The sequence below is a fragment of the Brachyistius frenatus genome, unplaced genomic scaffold (assembly GCF_029030835.1).
Source record: "Brachyistius frenatus isolate BFR_SWC_R1_liver_20210118 unplaced genomic scaffold, ASM2903083v1 Contig_73, whole genome shotgun sequence".
Taxonomy (NCBI): Eukaryota; Metazoa; Chordata; class Actinopteri; family Embiotocidae; genus Brachyistius; species Brachyistius frenatus.
In genome coordinates this window covers 432302-450983 of record NW_027210672.1, presented here as the reverse complement: position 1 = coordinate 450983, position 18682 = coordinate 432302, and the positions used below count along the sequence as shown (strand labels likewise).

The 18682-nt window shown below is 40.8% G+C and overlaps 1 protein-coding gene across 2 annotated transcripts; it reads right to left on the bottom strand.

Moving 5' to 3' along the window:
- Nucleotides 1–8028: 8028 nt before the first annotated feature.
- Nucleotides 8029–18045, bottom strand: LOC138626362 (uncharacterized). 2 transcript variants are annotated; one of them, XM_069707948.1, is made up of 22 exons: nucleotides 17892–18045; nucleotides 17268–17340; nucleotides 17113–17178; nucleotides 16929–16985; nucleotides 16783–16848; nucleotides 16026–16085; nucleotides 15843–15902; nucleotides 15016–15075; nucleotides 14826–14897; nucleotides 14668–14730; nucleotides 14469–14543; nucleotides 14105–14164; nucleotides 13874–13939; nucleotides 13479–13550; nucleotides 12893–12970; nucleotides 12677–12730; nucleotides 12490–12531; nucleotides 10412–10489; nucleotides 10260–10299; nucleotides 10135–10180; nucleotides 9437–9851; nucleotides 8029–8738 (listed from the first exon to the last, which is right to left on the bottom strand). In XM_069707948.1, the coding sequence occupies exons 2-22, from the start codon at nucleotides 17337–17339 to the stop codon at nucleotides 8259–8261; spliced, it is 2082 nt and encodes a 693-aa protein (XP_069564049.1). In that variant the 5' UTR covers nucleotide 17340; nucleotides 17892–18045; the 3' UTR covers nucleotides 8029–8258. The 2 variants fall into 2 exon arrangements, with proteins under 2 accessions (XP_069564049.1, XP_069564050.1); XM_069707949.1 differs by lacking the exon at nucleotides 12490–12531.
- Nucleotides 18046–18682: the final 637 nt, after the last annotated feature.

The window sequence follows — 18682 nt, the reverse complement described above, 5'->3', positions numbered from 1 at the left end:
TGCTGTTATGATATGGTAGTGGTTTCCCTCATCGTAAGGACACGGAGGTCACTGAACAGTTTGCTGTGTGACAGTGGTGAGAATCACGTGGTCTAGTTGAACACCCAGGGGAGATTTTGTTTTCCAAAACACCAAAATGAGGGAATATCGGAAGAAGTGTTTTCCATCCCGCCAGTCGAGCTGAGAGACGGCGTGCGGTGGCCCAACACCTACCCAAGACAATTAATGTCCTTGTCTTTTTTTCCCTTTAATTTGTCACCTGTCCGTACTTTGATTTGAAATCAAAGTGATGAATTTGTCCAGTTTTTCCAGTTAGAGAGTTGCTCAGTGTCAGTGGAGGTAGTAAAGGGCCTTTGCGTAACCTGTGTGACTTAATTGTCATGTTAACGCCGTCCCTCCTAAAGAGAGGCACCTTAACGATGTCACCTACGTACTCGTGAAGGTGTATAATTGAAAGGAACGGGTTGGAGGACCTTCTGTTTGTAAGCCTTTATAACCAGCTATGTGTGTGTGTGTGTGTGTGTGGTTGGCGTTATGAAACCAGTCATTAGACCGCTAACACAATGCCAGGAACTGGTTTGACGGAGCTCTTTAAGGTCTCGTCTGTGCTTCAGTATCTCCATTGTGAGCTGCGTTTTATTGTGAACGTTTGCTCCGTCCAATGACGGCGCGGGCAAGTTCAGGCGCCTCCGAAATGTCCTGTTACTAAAATGGACAGTGGTCGTTACTCAATTAGGTCTGCACATTGTACACACACAACAGGAGACCACTTGAAATCTCTTAATTCACGTGTGGAACTAGATAAGACATGCACATGGTTATTTTGACCGGTAAGACATTGTTGTTGTTTTTTTTGTGTGCATTTTTCCCTCGTTGTTTAAATATGATCAAATGTAAATCATGTATCCTGCACGTTAATATCTTTTATCATTGCACAACTGTGGAGGATGTATGGTAATGTCAAAGTGTCAGAGTCCTTTGACAACAGGAAAATAACATGGGGGAAAAAAAAATAACATGGGAGGGGGGGGGGTGTTTTCAAGAAAACTCTGCGTCAGAGTCAGGTTGAACTTGCAGGTGAATCAGCAGATCAGTGACGCTCGAAATATTTCTGAACTTTTTTCCGTAATAGCTTTTTTTTTTTTTTTTTTGTACGTGTGGAAGAGGAAGAGTGTAAATTTGACATGTTCTAGTTATTTTTCTATTTCTCCTCTATGGAGTCACCTAAGTATCCTAAACAGCATGTAGAAAAGCATTCAACTTCAATCTTAAATTCACATACATTTTGAATTTCTGTCTTTTTATCTTTGCGTGCGGTTCAGGAAGCTGTCCGAACCCCTTGGTGAAGGTACGGTGTGTGTGTGTGTGTGTGTGTGTGTGTGACGAGGAAGCCACCGACCGACTCTTAGTCATGTGTTTTCTGTGTCCAATCCGTTTGATTGAACTGGTAAATGAGTGTTTCTCGTCTTGCGTACGCTGTCTTGTGATGTTTTTCTTTTTTCTTTGGCCGCATCTTGATGTTGTGAATCAGACCGAGCTTGTTAATGTCAAACATACGTTGAACTGACGGTGGAATCCATCAGCGGCATGCTGTCACTCCGGCTTTGTTACATGCAGTGCGTCATTTCTTTGTGCTGCAAAGAAACGACGAGGGCGTAAATATTAAAGTAATCATTAAAGTATGAGGAGCTTCGACAATACAGGACGTGTTTCTAAAATACGCTGTTCTTTGCACAAATATGCCCTAATTCCTGATTCAGGAGAGTTTGGCTGGGTTGAAATGTTTGCAAATGTTTTCTACCCCAAACATCTTCATCTTATTGAGTGGGCAGCTGAGGGTTTTTCCAGGTTTGACAGTTGGCTGCAAAATGATCACAAATTGAATTCCAGTGGATTGCCAGCAGTGTATTTTTTGCTGTTGCCGGTTTTCAATGCAAAAATACACAAATACATAAATTAAAAAAAAAAAAAAATTAGATTGATTTGAAGGAGCAGATGAGTGCCATCAGATTTTATGATACGGTAAGAGCACACTTTATAAATCCAATACGGAGGCGGTGAAGGTGTAACGGGTATCAGATGTGCCACCTGTTTGCTTATTCTAGCCGGTTGCTGTCAGCTACCGGTAGTTTGTTTACAGAAAAGGCTTCAAGGTCTTTATAATGGCCGGGGTCACAAGGAAGTGATCCATGTTACTGAGGCAAAACTATTACTGAAGATGGTTTCCATGGTAACAGTGTGCCACGGTGGAGATTTATAAACTGAAGTTCCTTGATCAGAGGGTTGCCGTCGCTACTTTGGACTTTACAACGTGAGGGCATCGTGCCTCAGGTGCGTGACAGGAACTGATTTACAGTTGGGTGAATTATGCTCGTTCACAACGTTTCCCCTTTCCTATTATATATATGTATATATAATGCATGCAAGGCCCCGTTTCTTCAAAGGAGTGTACTGCGATGGACCACATTATTTTATCATAATTATAAGTACTATTTTAAGCCAGGCATTGTGTTTGTTGTAAACTAAAAGCGTGGAAAAACTGTATCATAAAAAAAAAAAAAATCTATTGTCCACTTGTTGTTTTTTGTTTTTGTTTTTTTTAACGATACTCTGTTGTAACCAGTGCATTCTTTTAGTTTCCTCATACTTAACCCTGATTCCTCTCATTGTCGTGTCTGAGAATTTCCCTGGCAAAAAGTTGACGGACTGTGTCTGTTTACAATGTGCTTATAGACAAAGAAGTCGCCGTCAGTATGCAAACCACACCAAATATTTGTCCACTCTTTACTGTTCTCTTTAGTAATTATATAATTACAGCTATCATGTGTGATGGATGGAACTGAGCATTTAATTAGATATGATGCTTCATGTTCAAAAGAAGAAGAAGAAAAAAAAAGAGACGAACCGAGTAGAGATGAGTCAGTTATGCATTTTAACTTTGTCCTGTAGATTGTGTGTAACCAATCACATGATACTTCACGAGACCGGCGTGACTCGAGTGTACTTGTTGCAGCAATTAGTTTGGAAAGAAACTTGTTGTGCATTTTCATACATCATGAAAAAGCACATCTCGGCGGCCTTTGACAAAATGACTGTGAAACCTGATCCTCATGATCTTCATCGTGTTGTTTGGTCCGTGTTAAGCAGCATTACATAACCTAGCTTTCTTGCACCTGAGGGCAAAGTCTTTGCAGGCTTTAAAAATGTATTTCTGTCTTTTATGTTTTTTTTTTTTTTTTTTCCCCCTTTATTGTCTTTATCTGGTTTTGTTTTCGTTTTTTCCCCCCTTAATGTCTTTATCTGGTTTTGTTTTATTTATTTATTTTTTTAAATTTACCCCTTATTGTCTTTTCTGGTTTTGTTTTCGTTTTTTCCCCCCTTAATGTCTTTATCTGGTTTTGTTTTATTTTTTATTTTTTTCCCCCTTATTGTCTTTTCTGGTTTTGTTTTCGTTTTTTTTCCCCTTAATGTCTTTTATCTGGTTTGGTTTTATTTTTTATTTTTTTCCCCCCTTATTGTCTTTTCTGGTTTTGTTTTCGTTTTTTTTCCCCCTTAATGTCTTTTATCTGGTTTGGTTTTAGTTTTTTTTTTCCCTTATTGTCTTTACCTGGTTTGCTGGTTTGGGCGGCACGGTGGTGCAGTGGTTAGCACTGTCGCCTCACAGCAAAAAGGTTCTGGGTTCGAATCCGGTCCTGGGCCTTTCTGTGCCGAGTTTGCATGTTCTCCCTGTGCTTGCGTGGGTTCTCTCCGGGTTCTCCGGCTTCCTCCCATCATCCAAAAACATGCAACTCCGGTCAGGTTACCTGGCGCCGCGCTAGTGGCAGCCTGCTGCAGCAGCTCCCCCCTGAGAGCCCCCCTGCTGTAGCGAAGAAATTTCCCCTCGGGGATTAATAAAGTGAAATAAAAATAAACGTGTAACTGCTCCTGAGTTGAGATGTCCACTATACCTTTAATCTGTAGCGATGCATAATTCTAGCTTTAAACATATTTATATTTGTGCAACCTACTAATCTCTTTTCCGCAGAACGACAGGTTATTTGAGGGTGTAACGGGCGAGAAAGCAATGTCACTCAGATATTCACTTTGTAGTTATTTCAGCTTTTTTTCTCTGCTTTATTATTCTTTTGGTTTGCTTTTATAAACCGTGGCGCTATAATACAGCATGTTATGGTGCATACCAGCGTCAACCATTAAATATACGCCAATACAGAGTCGAGTATTTGTGCAATCTTAATTGTATAGTGGTTCACATGCCACCCATAACACACATGGGTTGGGCATTATTTAGGCTTGTTTCAAGTTTACCCGACACTGGTGTGCTGCCAAGTTAATGTGAAAATGTTCATTGGTTACATTTCAATGATTTATTGCATTATTGTTAAATATAGTCTGAAAAAAGTAACATGGGCAGGACCTCTTGGGATAATTAGGAAACCTAAAAAATAAATTGTATGGAATCATGTGTAGAAATCCAGTACAGTGAGGTCGGTTGTTTGTTTCGTTCTCTCTTTTTTTTTTTTTTTTTTAAATTTTTTTCTGAGTCTGTGCTTTATTTTGTCTTCTGTCAAGATACCTGCACTTATTCCTCAGAAATTCTATTGAAACTATTGGTTTGGTAAGGTAAGTATACAGTATCAGTGTTTCCCTTCGGCAGACAGCGTTTGGCCAGCTGGGCGGGATGGGCCGGTGATAGTTTCATTTTTGGCTTTCAGTTTGTGTTTTTTTCCAGTCACCTAACGAGTGTAGTTCATCAACTCGAGTAACCTTCTGATGCATCTCTTAATCTGACCCCCCGGAGCCCTTCATGAAACGGGTGCACAGGAACCGAGTAAAGAAACAGTGGCTACTGGACGTAACCGCAGTTCTAGGAGTGATTTTGTTTCTACCGTCGTCCCGAGATGAAGGGTCGGAGAAACACTCAGTATAAAGAGCAACTTTATTGTGGGAATCAAAAGTTTTGACTAATGGGCTTTATAGGTATTGAGGTCGGGGTCAGTTATGCATCGAAGCACTTGTACATGAGCTTTCCAAGTGTGCAGCAGATCGTTAACCAGTTGCATCATTGCCGGATCACGAGCTCTGCAGCCTACGGTGTCGTGTTTGCTCAGGGCTGTTTCCAACAGCATTAGAGGCAGAAAAATCCAGCTCTGCTGGTTCATCTGCTTAAAAGCGGTAGTTTCTTTGTCGCAAAAACAGAAGACGGCAGACTCGCGGTGTTTCTCTTCACGGCGCTCTTTGGCCAACTTCAGGTGTTTTCAGGTGCGAGAGCCGCAGCTTCATCCGTGCATCGTACTTTGTGCACAGTGCATATTTATATGGAGCATTGAACCGTGCACCATATCCAGTTTTTGTTTTTCTATCCCGCGCTGTGTCTCGGGCCACCTCGCCCTTCTGAGGAAATAGCTGTCTCAGCCACCTGCCAACGTCTTTTACTCCGGGTGAACTAATTTAACCAGTATTCACAGAACCGGGCTGACGTGTTAAGTGGAATTCATTTATTGACGCAAGCAAAACCGCAAAACACCTGTCTTTCCGGTGAGAGCATTGTGCTGAACACGAGTGCATCACGCATCCACGATTCTGTGTATGCTCCCCCACACACACACACACACACACACACACACACACACACACACACACACACACACACACACACACACACACACACACACACACACACACACACACACACACACACACACACAGCCCACCCCTCCATGTATGTGCACTATCATACGGCAGACAGATAATGCACAGGAGAAACCTATTTCTACCCGTGTCCCGCTTGTTGACTGAAGTGGAGAGCCAATAAATGACGTCGCTGTGTTGCCAAGGACTCAAAAGGATATTTATTTATGGCCGGCGCCACATGAGCTGTTACCGTCCAAATTTAGACTGATGAGAAAACTGGAGGCTTCATGGTGACTCACAATTCATTCACGCAGGTTTAGAAAATCGTTTTATTTAGGACAAAAAAAACGTGTTTTCATATATTTATCAGAACATTATCCTTCGAATGGGACTAAAATTACACATCAGTCATAAATCACCCATAATCCAATTATAGCTATAAAATCGTGTCACCAATTTACAGCTAATCAGTATATTATTCAGATTTTGGTGCCCTCCTGCTCTTCTCCGCTGACTTAAATACAGTTTTCTGTACTTCTTAATATTAAAACTATATTTCTATACGTATATGTACGAGCTTTTACATTCTCAATTTCAACAATCGAGACAAAGATTTATTCGGAACATTTTTAACATTGAAGAACAAGTCATACAGTCAAGTACGTTCAGTACACGTTGGAAAGACTTAGTGATTTCTGTTACTCACCAGCATGACGGCATGTTTTAAGCTGCCGGTGTAGTTTGTCCTGAACAACAGTTTGGCTTCAGGCCTTTTCTTCTTGTGATGTTCGTTTCTGGAACTTTTAGGTCCGTTTATGAATTATCTCGCTCGCTGTTGAGCTTCTTTTTTGGTCTTCCACTTGAACTATTACTGCCACGATTATAAACATGGCTGCTATGAATGCTAATAACGTGTAATACCACCATCAACACTGATATACTTTGCTGCCTCTGCGATGTAGTGTCTAAAGTTAACATGGCAAGTGAATGGCACAAAAGTTGCTCCTGTACTACTGATAATAACAATATTGTTTATTTAAACAACACTTCACAAAGTTACATTATTGCGCACAAAAAACAACGGATTTAAAACACGATAGAAAACCTAATTGGAAGAGTCGGAGTGTGAAAATAGAATCAAAATCAGGAGAAATCAACATGTATGCTTTCCTGAAGTGTGTTTTTATGTTTGAAGATTACGTTGGGAATAAAGACCATTAAAATGACAGAAAGGGTCAAGTGTCGGATTCTTTCTGCATCACCAGAAATTGAAAAGTTTTGTCTTTTGTTAAACCGATTGCTTAAATTGGAGGTTTCCGTCTGTCGCCGCTGGAGATCGAGATTTAACCAGTTTGAAAAGACAAAGTTTCCTCATAACTGCTTTCTCAGCGCTGCCTTTCTCGTGAAAAGCTTCAGGTATGTTCTTCAAACCCGGGATCGAGTTAATAAAGGTAGAAGTATGTGCGAGAGTCAGACTGCACACATCACACTCGTACTACTGTGAAGGAAACCTTGAGAAACAGTGATGTGTTGGAATAAGGAACCTGAGAAAGTGTGAATACTTTGGCTGAGGCAACTCAACCAAAGTATTTTGAAGATTTGAGAGATAATGCAGGTATGACCTGCTTGGGTACACATAGCTGAAACCAAATCGGTTTTGTACAACAGTTGTGCAATAAATCTCTATAGTTTTCAGTTTTTGTCCAAGAGAACTGTTGATCCAACTTCATAGTGATTTTGGAGGATGTCATTTGTGGTGCTGTTGAACTGTGCTGTTGTACATGGTTGTTTTTTTTTGCCTACATTCATTGGTGTTTCTATTTTTTGCACATCCCATTTACACCAGTTAGTATAAATCATTTTTAACTTGGACTTATAAGGCCAGTGAATATTTAACTTTACTTGTAAATTGTTTAATTTTTTTTTTTTACCACTTTTACTGTGATTACATTTTCAAAATCAATAACAAGAGACTGAGAATTATCTTTTATAGGTGGATTTGTCCATTTAAGGACTTCATTCATTGTTTGTGCAGAATCAGAAAACAAAAATGTGTTGTCTCAGACTGCATAACTTAGAAAAGAAGACTTGGATGTGTAAATAGCCAGCTGCTGTTTGTTTTGTAACATGCTGGTTGAAGAGCTCCATGCATCTCAAAAAAAGATAAATTGATTTTCTTGCATGTTAAATGCAGTTTTTCCAGTTGGTGATCGCAGTCTTTTCTTTTCCATTAACACGTACATGAATGCCTGAAGCACACGTTGATCACGCCTCGTCCACGCCTGAATCCTCCGGGTTAAACGTTTAAAAAGGTTTTCCTCCTACTGTTGGACAACAAGTTCCAATATTTCACAACTGCACACACAAATAAACAGGAAACCATTTTTATTGGGGAAAATCACTTCAATTCACCAAAACAACTACAACATGTCCACTTTTGGTTTAGTACATTTATTTAAAATTACTTTAAAAATAAATATCTAAAATATATTACTAGAAAACAACTAAAAAGTGCCACTTTAATAACAATAATAATAATAATTAAGATGAGTGCTGTTTCTGCTGAAACTACATTGTTTTTTTGGTTTTAAAGCAGCGACGCGTCGGTTTGGTTTTCTAACCGTCCTTCATTCTTCGAGCTCAACAAGTTTCTTCAGATCGGACTTCAACTGCTCTTCATCCTCCTCCTCCTCTACCTCCACCTCTATCCCATCCATGGTTTTTTGTAGCTGTTCCTTGATGTTGTTCAGCTCCAGCAGCCCGTCCTGCAGGTCCTTGCAAACGTCTCGGATCTTCTCGGCAAACTCCGTCTTGGCGCCTTTTTTCAGCTCCATCGAGTCCTTTGCCAGGAAGAACACGTCGAGAGCCAGGAAGAGGCCGGACATGACCCCGGTGGTGACGCTCATCACCTGGGCGGCCTTGGCGGCGCCGCCGGCGACGCTCAGCACCTGAACCGTGTTGATCAGGCTCTCCGTGTTGATCACCAAAGCCTTTCCCGCTCGGCCGCCCTCCTTCATCACGTGCTTGACGTTCTGGTTCAGGTGCTTCTTGGCGATGCTCTCGGCGTACTTCTCAAAGTTCCACTCCTCCAGAGTCTCCATCCCTTCCTGTCGGCCAGAGATGAGTTTTTAACATTAAGTTTAGACCGCACGGGTTTTTGACATCCGTTTTGCAGATAAGCAGTATTTTTCAAAGAAGGGCTGGTTCACAGCACAAAATCTGTCAATGGTAGGTTAAAACAAATTTAGTCCTGCGGTTGTGAATATTTTAGGATATGTGATTGAAGGTAGATTTTTTTTTTTTTATTTCAAATTGCTGTTAAAGAATTTTTGGCTCCTGACATTTGTTATATTGGACAACTTAAGACTTTTGATTGGAGACACAACTTCAACATCATTGCTGATTTTTGTCACGTTGTCTATGCACACATTTTAAATCTCAAGCAAATACAATTTCTCGTACTCCGACATAAAAAGGACCCCAGTACAATTATGTCATATTTTTGGTACGTGATTTTTGAATAGTGGTTAAAATGAGATGCCACGATGTGAACAGCAGAAAGATGCAAATCTGACTTCTGCTGTCAAAAAAATTCTGTCTGCAGGTCCTTCAGAACATAAATGATGATGCGGTGCAGTGACAGAGCTACCATATAAGTCTATATAATCGATTGATAATTCAATAGTTCAGAGAAAATTTCAAATAATATTTTTGCTTGAAATGCCCATCCCTAGTTTTGCAGCATTTTTAAAAAAATTTTTACGTGACTAAAAGTTGCTAAAAACCTGCTGTCTGTCGTCGTCACCTGCAAGAACTCCAGGCACTCCCCGATGTCCTTAATCTCCTCCTGGTAGTCTTGGATCATCTTCTCCACCTTCTTGCGGTCCGTCTTGGAGTGCACCGTGTCGGTGATGTTGGCCGACGCGGACGCCACCCCCCCCGCCGTGGCGATGCCGATGCCCACGGCCGTGACGATGAGCGACGTCCCCGCCGTGAAAGGCGCCAGGATGAGGCCGGTGATGGTCGTGATGGAGCCGGCGACGCTCGCCACCCCGCCGCCCACGCTGGCCTTCACCGTTTTCTTGTGGAAGTTGTCGGCGGCGTCGGCCGAGGCGAGCAGCTCGAGGATCCGCTGCTGGAGGGAGGCGCCGCGCTGGTTGAAGAAGCGGACGAAGAGACGAGCCGCCATGAAGACGCGGTCGGCTGCTTCCTCCACCACCCTGAGAGGAGGGAACGGGGGGTGGGGGAGGGGGGATTTCATACCGAGATGTACGTGAAAGATTGCAGTTTTATGGACGACGTGTCGACCTTGCGTGGAGCAGGAAAACAATTCTGTGAGGTGGAAATCTCAAAAAAGGAAATATCAAACTAGATTATCTGGGACTTTTTAACCATTTTCCTGTAATAACACTTGAACGTTCTCCTCTTAAAAGACATTACAATGAACTCTAAAGCCTTAAAAAAAAAAAAAGAAGAGAAAAGTATAACTTAAAAGATCCTTACTCTTCAGCTTCTTCCTTCTGGTTCGCCTCGTTCCACTCATCCCATCCTAACGCACAGAAAAGTAGTGATTACAACCACAAGTTTCCACTATTATTCAACAGGATGAGCAGTAAATCAGGTTTTACCCTCCACGGTTCTCCACCACGCCAAAAGGCCTTCTTCATCCTGGGAACAGTTTCAAACTCATTTGAAATATTTCTGCGTGCACAGAGACATTTGAAATACGCAAAGCTGCACGCATCAGTAGTGACATTGAAAAAGAGAGGAGCGTCCGTACGTCTAGAGGGTCCAGGCCCGTTCCCTCACTGGGCACTGGGACTTCGGCCATTTGTAGCGTCTGAACTTCAACAACCTCCTAGACAAACAGAGGGTGTCACACATCGTAAACAATCACTGGACAGAATTTATAAAGAGCTAAAAATCCTCTTGTTTGAAACTTCAGTTTGCCGTGTTGCCAATTCAAGAAAACTAATAAACTCAAACGGAAAATACTTCTTTTTTTTTTTTTTTCATGAAAACAGCTAAAATTCTCAGTTTTCAGCTTTCTAAATGTAACTATTTTCAGGTTCTTTAGTTCTCCATAATGAAAAGTTGACTGTCTTTTCAGTTGTTGACTGACGGGACAAAACAAGACACTTTTGACCTTCACAAACAAAACAGTTTGAAATCGTTGCGTGCAGCTCTAAAAACCCACGGCGACGCGTTCCTGCTGTAAAACATGATTAAGACTTCCGTTAGCAAGGACACAACTTCATCTGGACTTAATAGCCGAGTGCCAATAAAAAAACGTTCCCAGACTTTTGCGTTTTGTCAATATTTTTCCTTTGAACCGTCAGACATCGTCAGCTGCTTTTTTTTTGTTTTGCTTTATTTGTGTTGCTGATTCCGTTTTCTGTCTGAACTTGAAATGGAGCTTTTCTGGTCCGGACTGTCTAACCTCAAAACTAACAACCTGTCTAAATTTGCCCTCATTATATAATTACTGTTAACAGAAAGTGCATTCAAATATTTTACAACGTTTTCTATCACTGCAATAAATAAATACAAAAATGCTAGTGTTTTTCTGCAGGAAAAGGGCATTACGTTAACTGTAGTGGTGTTGTTGGCAGTATCCGTGATATTAAAACGTCAACAGGTCATCATGAAGGGTTCGGGTGTGGCATAAAAAAAACAAAAAAACAAACAGTCAAAAGCCAAAGTTAAATACCTTACCTACGACAAACATGCTGGAACTACATCTTCAAAGCCGACAGTTAATCAAGTCTGAATAAATCACCACCACCTCTTTTTTTCCGCCCTTCATGAGAGTACGGGAGGAGTCTGGCATTGCTTTTTCTGCACGCATGCCTCTTTAGATCAGAACACATTGTCAGCCATGTATCCCTTAATGGTTTCGTGACTTAATAACGATGAAACATTCTGAATGCCGTCGTAGTTTATTAATGACACGTTTGAGGTTATTCTGTCTGATCACTTTCTAAGGAAGGAAAGAAGGCAGGTGTGTGTGTGTGTGTGTGTGTGTGTGTGATTTCCTCTCAAGATACTCGATAACCCGAATGACTCACTTGCAGTTGAGCTAATTTTAAATTCAAGTTTTGTCATCTCAGCTATTTTTGTGAAAAAAAAAAAATATATTGCACCTACACATCAAGCTCAATGTTAGCTCCAGTAAATAGTTTACAGCACCCTAGATGCATGTTGTGTGATATACTCCTTCCTGTCCTCCTTTTAAAATGAATCACAGCATCCGTTTCATTGTCTATTAACCTTTTCAAGGATTCGCCCTGCTGGTTTAAACTCGGTGACGATTGGGGCACTTTGCGCGTCGGGTTATGTGATGGTTAGATTTGACAACAGGAAATTAAGAGAAATATGAGGAAATGTGGTGTCCAATTTACCTGAAGACGCACGCAAATCATTGGCTGGAATTCTGATCACAAGATAATCCAACAAAGGATTAAGTGGGATTAAAAATGAAATGGCCAAATAAAAGCTGCTGTCTAACCCACACTATGTGAACTATGTGAACCGTAACCTCCCCACGCTATTGAATTAGAGATATATTTTTCAGCCATGAAAGGTTTTATTTACAGTTACGTAACACCACAGCGCAAATGAGTTTGTGAACAACCACCTTCACAGCAGTTAAACTGTAGCCGCATGCTGTCGTCTCGACTGCACTTTTTGGGGGTAAATTCAAATGTATAATGTGTCTGCTATACTTTTCAGTTGTATGTCGTTTCAGTCTGAGAAATAAATTAGTTTAAATTCATTTCCAAGCCTGAATGTGAGGCTTTTGAATGTCTTCAGTGTTTGAACGGTATAAAACACACTAAACCTGTCTGCACTACTAACCTGTAGCGGTGCTCGAGTGTCAGAAGATTCATTTGCAGAATCCTGCGCAGTCAAAAACATAAATGACTAAATCATCAAAAAATATCTTACTCTCCGTGTAGAAAATAGAATTTGTATTTTTAAAAACAAAGCAGGATCACAAGGTCATTTTTACATTCTGCAGCATCGTTACAGATGTTGGCCTCACCTTTGTCCTGGACCCAAACAATGAAGTGGGAAGAATCCTCCTTATTATGAAAGTCTGGAGAAAAAAAAAAAAAAAAAGAAGTTAAAATTGTATTTCCACATCTATGTAGCCTTCGTCCCCTCTAACAATAAAAGAGCGGTAACTACGTCGCTGTCACCTTGACCCAGTTTTTGCTACTTTAATGTGAATGTAATCTGACCTGAACGTCTGCGTTACCTTCGTTCTTTTCTTCGGGGCCTCCGCTGGCTGAGTCTTCACCTCACAGCTGGAGTTAGCATCTGTGTACCAAATAGACTGCGGACGGGGTCGGAGGTCAGCACTCACTAAAGTCGGATTTTTATTTTTCTCACATTTCTGTATCTGCTAACTGATTCTTGGGTTGTGGGGTTTTATTACTTACGTCCTGAATTATACACTTGTCAATATCCCTAAATAGAACTTAAATATATATATATATAAAAAAAGATGATATCCGGTAGAACTGTTTATCTGGCTCTTGCCAGACACCTGATGAGCAATCACCGTGGAAAACTAACGGCCATCGTTTCCTTGCAGGAAGCTCTTCTCGGACGGATGCTTGACTGCGTGCACTTGTGACTGAACTGCACATCCGTCCATTTATACAGCAGGGGAATCAAAACGGCAAGATAACATCTGTCTTTAAGACGCACCAGCAGACCTTTTTTTTTTAAATTTTTTTTTAAATTTATTTTTTTTAAGATTTTAAGGCAAAAACTTTAATCCTGATTCAGTTGAAAAATATGAAGAAAAGACAATTTAAAAGAAGGACAAACTGTCTTACGTGTCTCTCTATTGTGCTGTCATCTAAACTTTCAGAGCTGGACGACTGGTCGCTGTGAATATCTTGGTTTTCCTGGTAAATAAGAAAGTAATGGGAGAAAAAGAAGACCAAAAAAAATAAAGACTAAGAGCATCTTCAACCGGAACATGCTAATTGAAAAAAAAAAAAATAAAAAAATCACACAACATAACTTCAAAATAGCCAAATCAGGCTCCAAACATTTACTGGAAACATGTACAACACGAGAGGTGGAGTTGCAACTAGTTCCTGTTAAAAGCACGTCAGGACAAAAGGCAAGAATTCATTGACAAGGAACCTGCGTCAAGGCGGTATTTTAATTTGCCAAAAACTGTTTCCAATGCTGCGTTACTTCCTCCATCACTTAATCACTTTACCTGCGTCATAACGGAGGGAAGTGTAGCGGGAACCGCCGAGTCTGTCTGACACTCGTCAGCCGCCGTCTGCATCACAACGAAACACAGCAGCATCCAGCCGGTGTTACAAACTCAACACCGGCTGGTAATCCAATCGAAATGATCAGACGCCTGTAAACCAGGCTTTAAAAAAAAAAAAGTATAATAATAATAGTTTAATCAATATAGGCGAGATGGTCATCTTTACGATACCTGCGTGTGAGACTTAAAGGGGTTCACTTTCTGAATCATCCCTTTGAACCCGCCAGGGTTCTAAAATAAAGAGAAAAAAAAAGTTAATTAAATACATGTTTTCATCACGTTTGTGAGGCGATAAAGCAGTAAAACAATCTGAACGCATGTATGAACACCTTATTAATGAGCGCTTGCTCTTTTACGATTAAAGTTACTTTGGCGCCACCCTGTGGTCGTAGCGAGAAACAACACTAACGATGTACGAGAAAGCAACCCTTTTCAAAATGAGTCCTGGTGTTTTCCATCGTTATAAAATGCTTTTTTTCATGATTTAAATAATAGAACATGACTGTTTAATTTAGTCCTGATCTCACAGAGCTACCTGCTTCTCCGGCAGGTTGTTGTCAGGCAGGCTTCCACTGCTGGAGGAGAGGTCGCTGTGTAGAGGCTGGGTGTCCTGGGAACATGAAGGTAGAGCACGTGAGGAAGGGGGGCACTGGTATTTTAAAAATGTCCAGATAGGTAAGATAAAAAAGCTCAGTCTCCAAGGTCACAGTAGGTCCTAATCATTAAAACGGTACCTTTGGCTGGGAGGACTTGAATGGGTTGACTTTCTGAATCATCCCTGCGATCGTTCCTGGATTCTTAATGATAAAAAAATAAAAATAAATAAAGAGTGAAATTGAACACGCGTGTGAATGTTAGATTGGCGAACTAGTCACAGCGAGGCTCGGTGCACCTGTTTGTCCTGAAGGTCTTTTCCTGTCTCTCGTGGATTTGCAGAATCGTCTTGAGGATCACTCTTTGGCACCTAAAATCAAAAACAACTTATTTTGGGATTTTACCGTTTAGTGAATGTACTTACCATCTTTGCTCCACTGTTTTCTGCTGCTTTGCCTCGTAAAAAAGATGAGAAGGTGAGACGGTACCTGCGTAGAAGACTTGAAGGGGTTGACTTTCTGCATCACTCCTTTAAACATACCGGGATTCTGAAACACAACCACAGGTGATAAATCACACTGACGTTTCTCACTACTACATATTCTTTTGTCTTAAAAAGCAGTTTCATTTTATTGTATGTGGAGGTGATGATCTGGCATTATCTGGCAGCAAGCTGTGATTTTAATTTTTTTATTTATTTAAACTTGGGTCCTATGCTGTATAAACATCACTGCGATCTTTAATTAAATTAAGTGTGAGCGTTCATACAAATCTCAGGTTGCTCATAAAATAAGTGTTAAATGTAGTCGTGTGCATGAACAGGATGTGTTGAGGGGAAGTCGTACAGGAAACAATCAGCTGAAACAAATCTATCAAAATCTCTGTAAATATTTTGTAAAAGCACCACTAGTCACCCCTTTCTGTATTGTTAACATATTTATATCTAGGTTTGCTAAAATAACGTGATGAGATTCTGTCCCTGTCGCTCGGCCTTACAAACACGTCACAACACGAATTGCGTTTTGCAATGCAAAAGACGTGCTTCCTTTTAGCTCTGTTTAAAAGGAGGGATTCAAAGAAGCTTATTGGTTGTGACTTTAAAGTAAAGTTTCAAACCTGAATTAACCATCTCGTTTCTTCATTTCACTCGGGAGCAAAAAAATAAATAAATAAAATAAATCTGCCTTTAACCTCCACAAAAATGATTATTATGCATTTATGTTGATGATATTTTTGTCCACGTTAGATCATTTTATTCTGGAGGAAATTTGTTTTCTTGACAACGTGACAAACTCCTGCGAACGTGTTTTTCTACCTGAGTAGAGTCTGAAACCCTGCCTTGCTCCAGTGACTCTGAGGATGCAGCTTTAGAGACCTGTAAGAGGAAAAGAAAGGAAAAGAATTCAGCTGAGCGGACGCTTCACGTTGTCTTGACGCAGATCGTCCCTCGCTGTTGTTCCCGTTCCCTTTGTAACATGCGGACAATGCTGCGGTTTACCTGCGAGGTAGACTTGAATGGGTTGACCTTCTGAATGACTCCTTTCAGCATACCGGGGTTCTGAAATGGAAAGTTTCAAACTACGGTCATTCAGTCACTCTTCACTGACCTCGATTCAAGGAATTTAATGGCAGCGAATCCTCCTTACAGCACGTAGAAAAACATCCGCTCTGTGGCTGAACTTTCACAACCAGCTTCACTACCACTTTAAATGCTGCTGGTTCAAACTCAAAATAGTAATAATAATAATAATCACAGTTTTTCAGTCAACAGCAGTACTAAGATACTTGTAAGTATAAATAGTAACACAACACATTCAGAAGGCTTCATTACAAGTTAATTTTTTTTTATCTTAAATGCAGTGACATTCTGCTAGGTATCTTTCAGAGGTATATATTATAAATGATTGGAGTATTGTTATTAATATTGATGTATTATTACTTAAGTCATAATACATATTGCAGTTTGAACTACTTGAAATGACATTAGGCATGTGTGGCCTTCAGAAAAATGGTTGTGGATGCCTATAAATGTGGCTACAGGGGGGAATACCAGCGTCTCATGCCAAGGGTGTAGTTACTTTTTTATTTTATTTTGTTTAAACGCAGAAGAATATCACAACTATTGCTATTTTTGTTCAGGTGGAAAAAAAAATGTAAATAGCAAATTTTCCTGGTTGCGTTCAAGGACACCGCCTTTATCTGTAACATCAAATGTTTGCATGTACAAAAATATATCACCACAACCACCGGCTCACTTCTAAGGGGTCTGTTGCCTCTTCCAGTGACTCTGAGGAGGGAGCTTTGCTGACGTCAGAGGAGGCCTGAAAAAAGAATTAAAGTTCTATAATTGTAACATTAAGATGATAAAAATCCAATGTTATGTCTTTTCTGTGTTTTCAACCTGCGAGGCGGACTTGAAGGGGTTGACCTTCTGTATGACTCCCATCACCCGCGTCCTCTGATGTTTATACAGAGCAAGAGATCAATAATGGCAAATCATGCACATACATGATTACTAACAGTGAGTAGACTGGCTTGTGTTTTCATGTATTTGTCATAAATATATGTGAACTGTGAAGGTTCACCTGCGAGGCTGCGGCCACTCCTGCCTCCTGTGTGTTCAGGCTGCGCGTGGTGGGATTATCTGGATCCTGGAGAGAAATGGAGGCTTCAGTTAATGGCCCGGTACACTTGCAAATAAGCAAAGATGATCCCACTGTCCTCCACCCTCTTTCCATACCTTTTTAGTGGGTCTAGGTGGGAGCACTGGAGTCGCGGCTGCGGAGCCTTTATCTCTTCTGAACATGTTCATTCTGAAATACAGCAGGTGGTGAGGGAACACAACTTTGAACAAGTAGAAACTCTGACAGCTAAATAGGCATTGCTGTGTGTGTGTGTGTGTGTGTGTGTGTGTGTGTGTGTGTGTGCGTTTAAGAGCTTTGATTGACTGTCAAGGTCGTTGCTTCCGCTTTTTACCTGACAGACGTAAACACCAAACTCCATTTATATATTTGGCAATTTAAGGTACTGCAAGTACATTGTAAACCGAAAATCTAAACTACAAAAGCTCATAGGAAAAGTTGCATTGTAATTGCGTTGACTCCACAGCTACCGCCGAAATGACAAATACGTCTAGCTGAGTGGTACCAAGTTACGGAGTCGCTTTTAGACAGCGCACAATTTGGCAAAAAGACAAAGTGTTAAAAACCGAACAGATTTTTAACACAGTTCGGCACGCGCCGCTGCTCTCGCACAACAAAGCCGCGCTCAGTGCTCAGCTGTATCGGACATTGTGTGCGGGGGAATGTTTCGCGACACAGAACCGGCGGCAACAACAACACAACGAAACGAGCAGGGAGCTTACCTCGGTTTCGAGTCAGGGAAACAAGGTGACGAGCAACAGAAACAACTAAAACAAACAGGCGGCGCAGCGCAAGCAACACAAACGGGTTTTTAAAAGTTGTCCGGCTCGGTGGTTCACTTCCCCTTCATCAGCCGGAGACGTCAAACTGGTTTAGCAGAGACTGAAGCGGACCTCGGAGGAGTTCGGTTACTGGCCATGTGACACTGATTTCAGGCAGAGCTTTGGTTTAAACAATAGAGCGATGCAGTTGATATCTGCTCCACAACCTCAAAGTTGCGGATTTGAGAAAAGTAGCGCCCCATGTCTTTATTCAGATCACCTGTTACCTGCAGGGGGCGTGGCTTGTTTCCCCCCCCCCCCTCCGGGGATAATTTTGTTCTTTGGGGTCAAGTCAGCAACATGAACTCTAATGTTCAGCTCTTTGTATTCTTATTTCTGTCTTTGAGTTGTTGTTTTTTTCTATTCACGGTGATATTTTTTCCCTCCAAAACTTTTTACCTGATTGAACAACTTTTAAACTGAAATCAAACTCTGTATTTGTGATTATTTAGTGATTTAAAACCAACTGCAATGATTTCTCTTGTCAAAGCCACCGAACACCTAAACTTACCTATAAAATTACTACTCAATACTCAATGTAGAAATTGAAGTGTCAAACTATATGTGCACAATTGCCTGACTTTAATTTTTTTCCCTCTGAATACCTAAAACGTAACAAAATACTTCAGTGGCTCAAAAGTCAATATTAGGAAAAGCTGACATAAAACCAGATAGATTTTCAGTCAAATCAA

Bases quoted from the DNA above. Each gene is read 5' to 3' on its own strand.
- LOC138626362 (XM_069707948.1), bottom strand. From the start codon at position 17,339: ATGAACATGTTCAGAAGAGATAAAGGCTCCGCAGCCGCGACTCCAGTG. The intron at 14,731-14,825 runs GTGCACCGAGCC...TTTATCATTAAG, and splicing joins AAGACCTTCAGGACAAACAG to AATCCAGGAACGATCGCAGG. The intron at 14,544-14,667 runs GTACCGTTTTAA...TCATGTTCCCAG, and splicing joins TCAAGTCCTCCCAGCCAAAG to GACACCCAGCCTCTACACAG.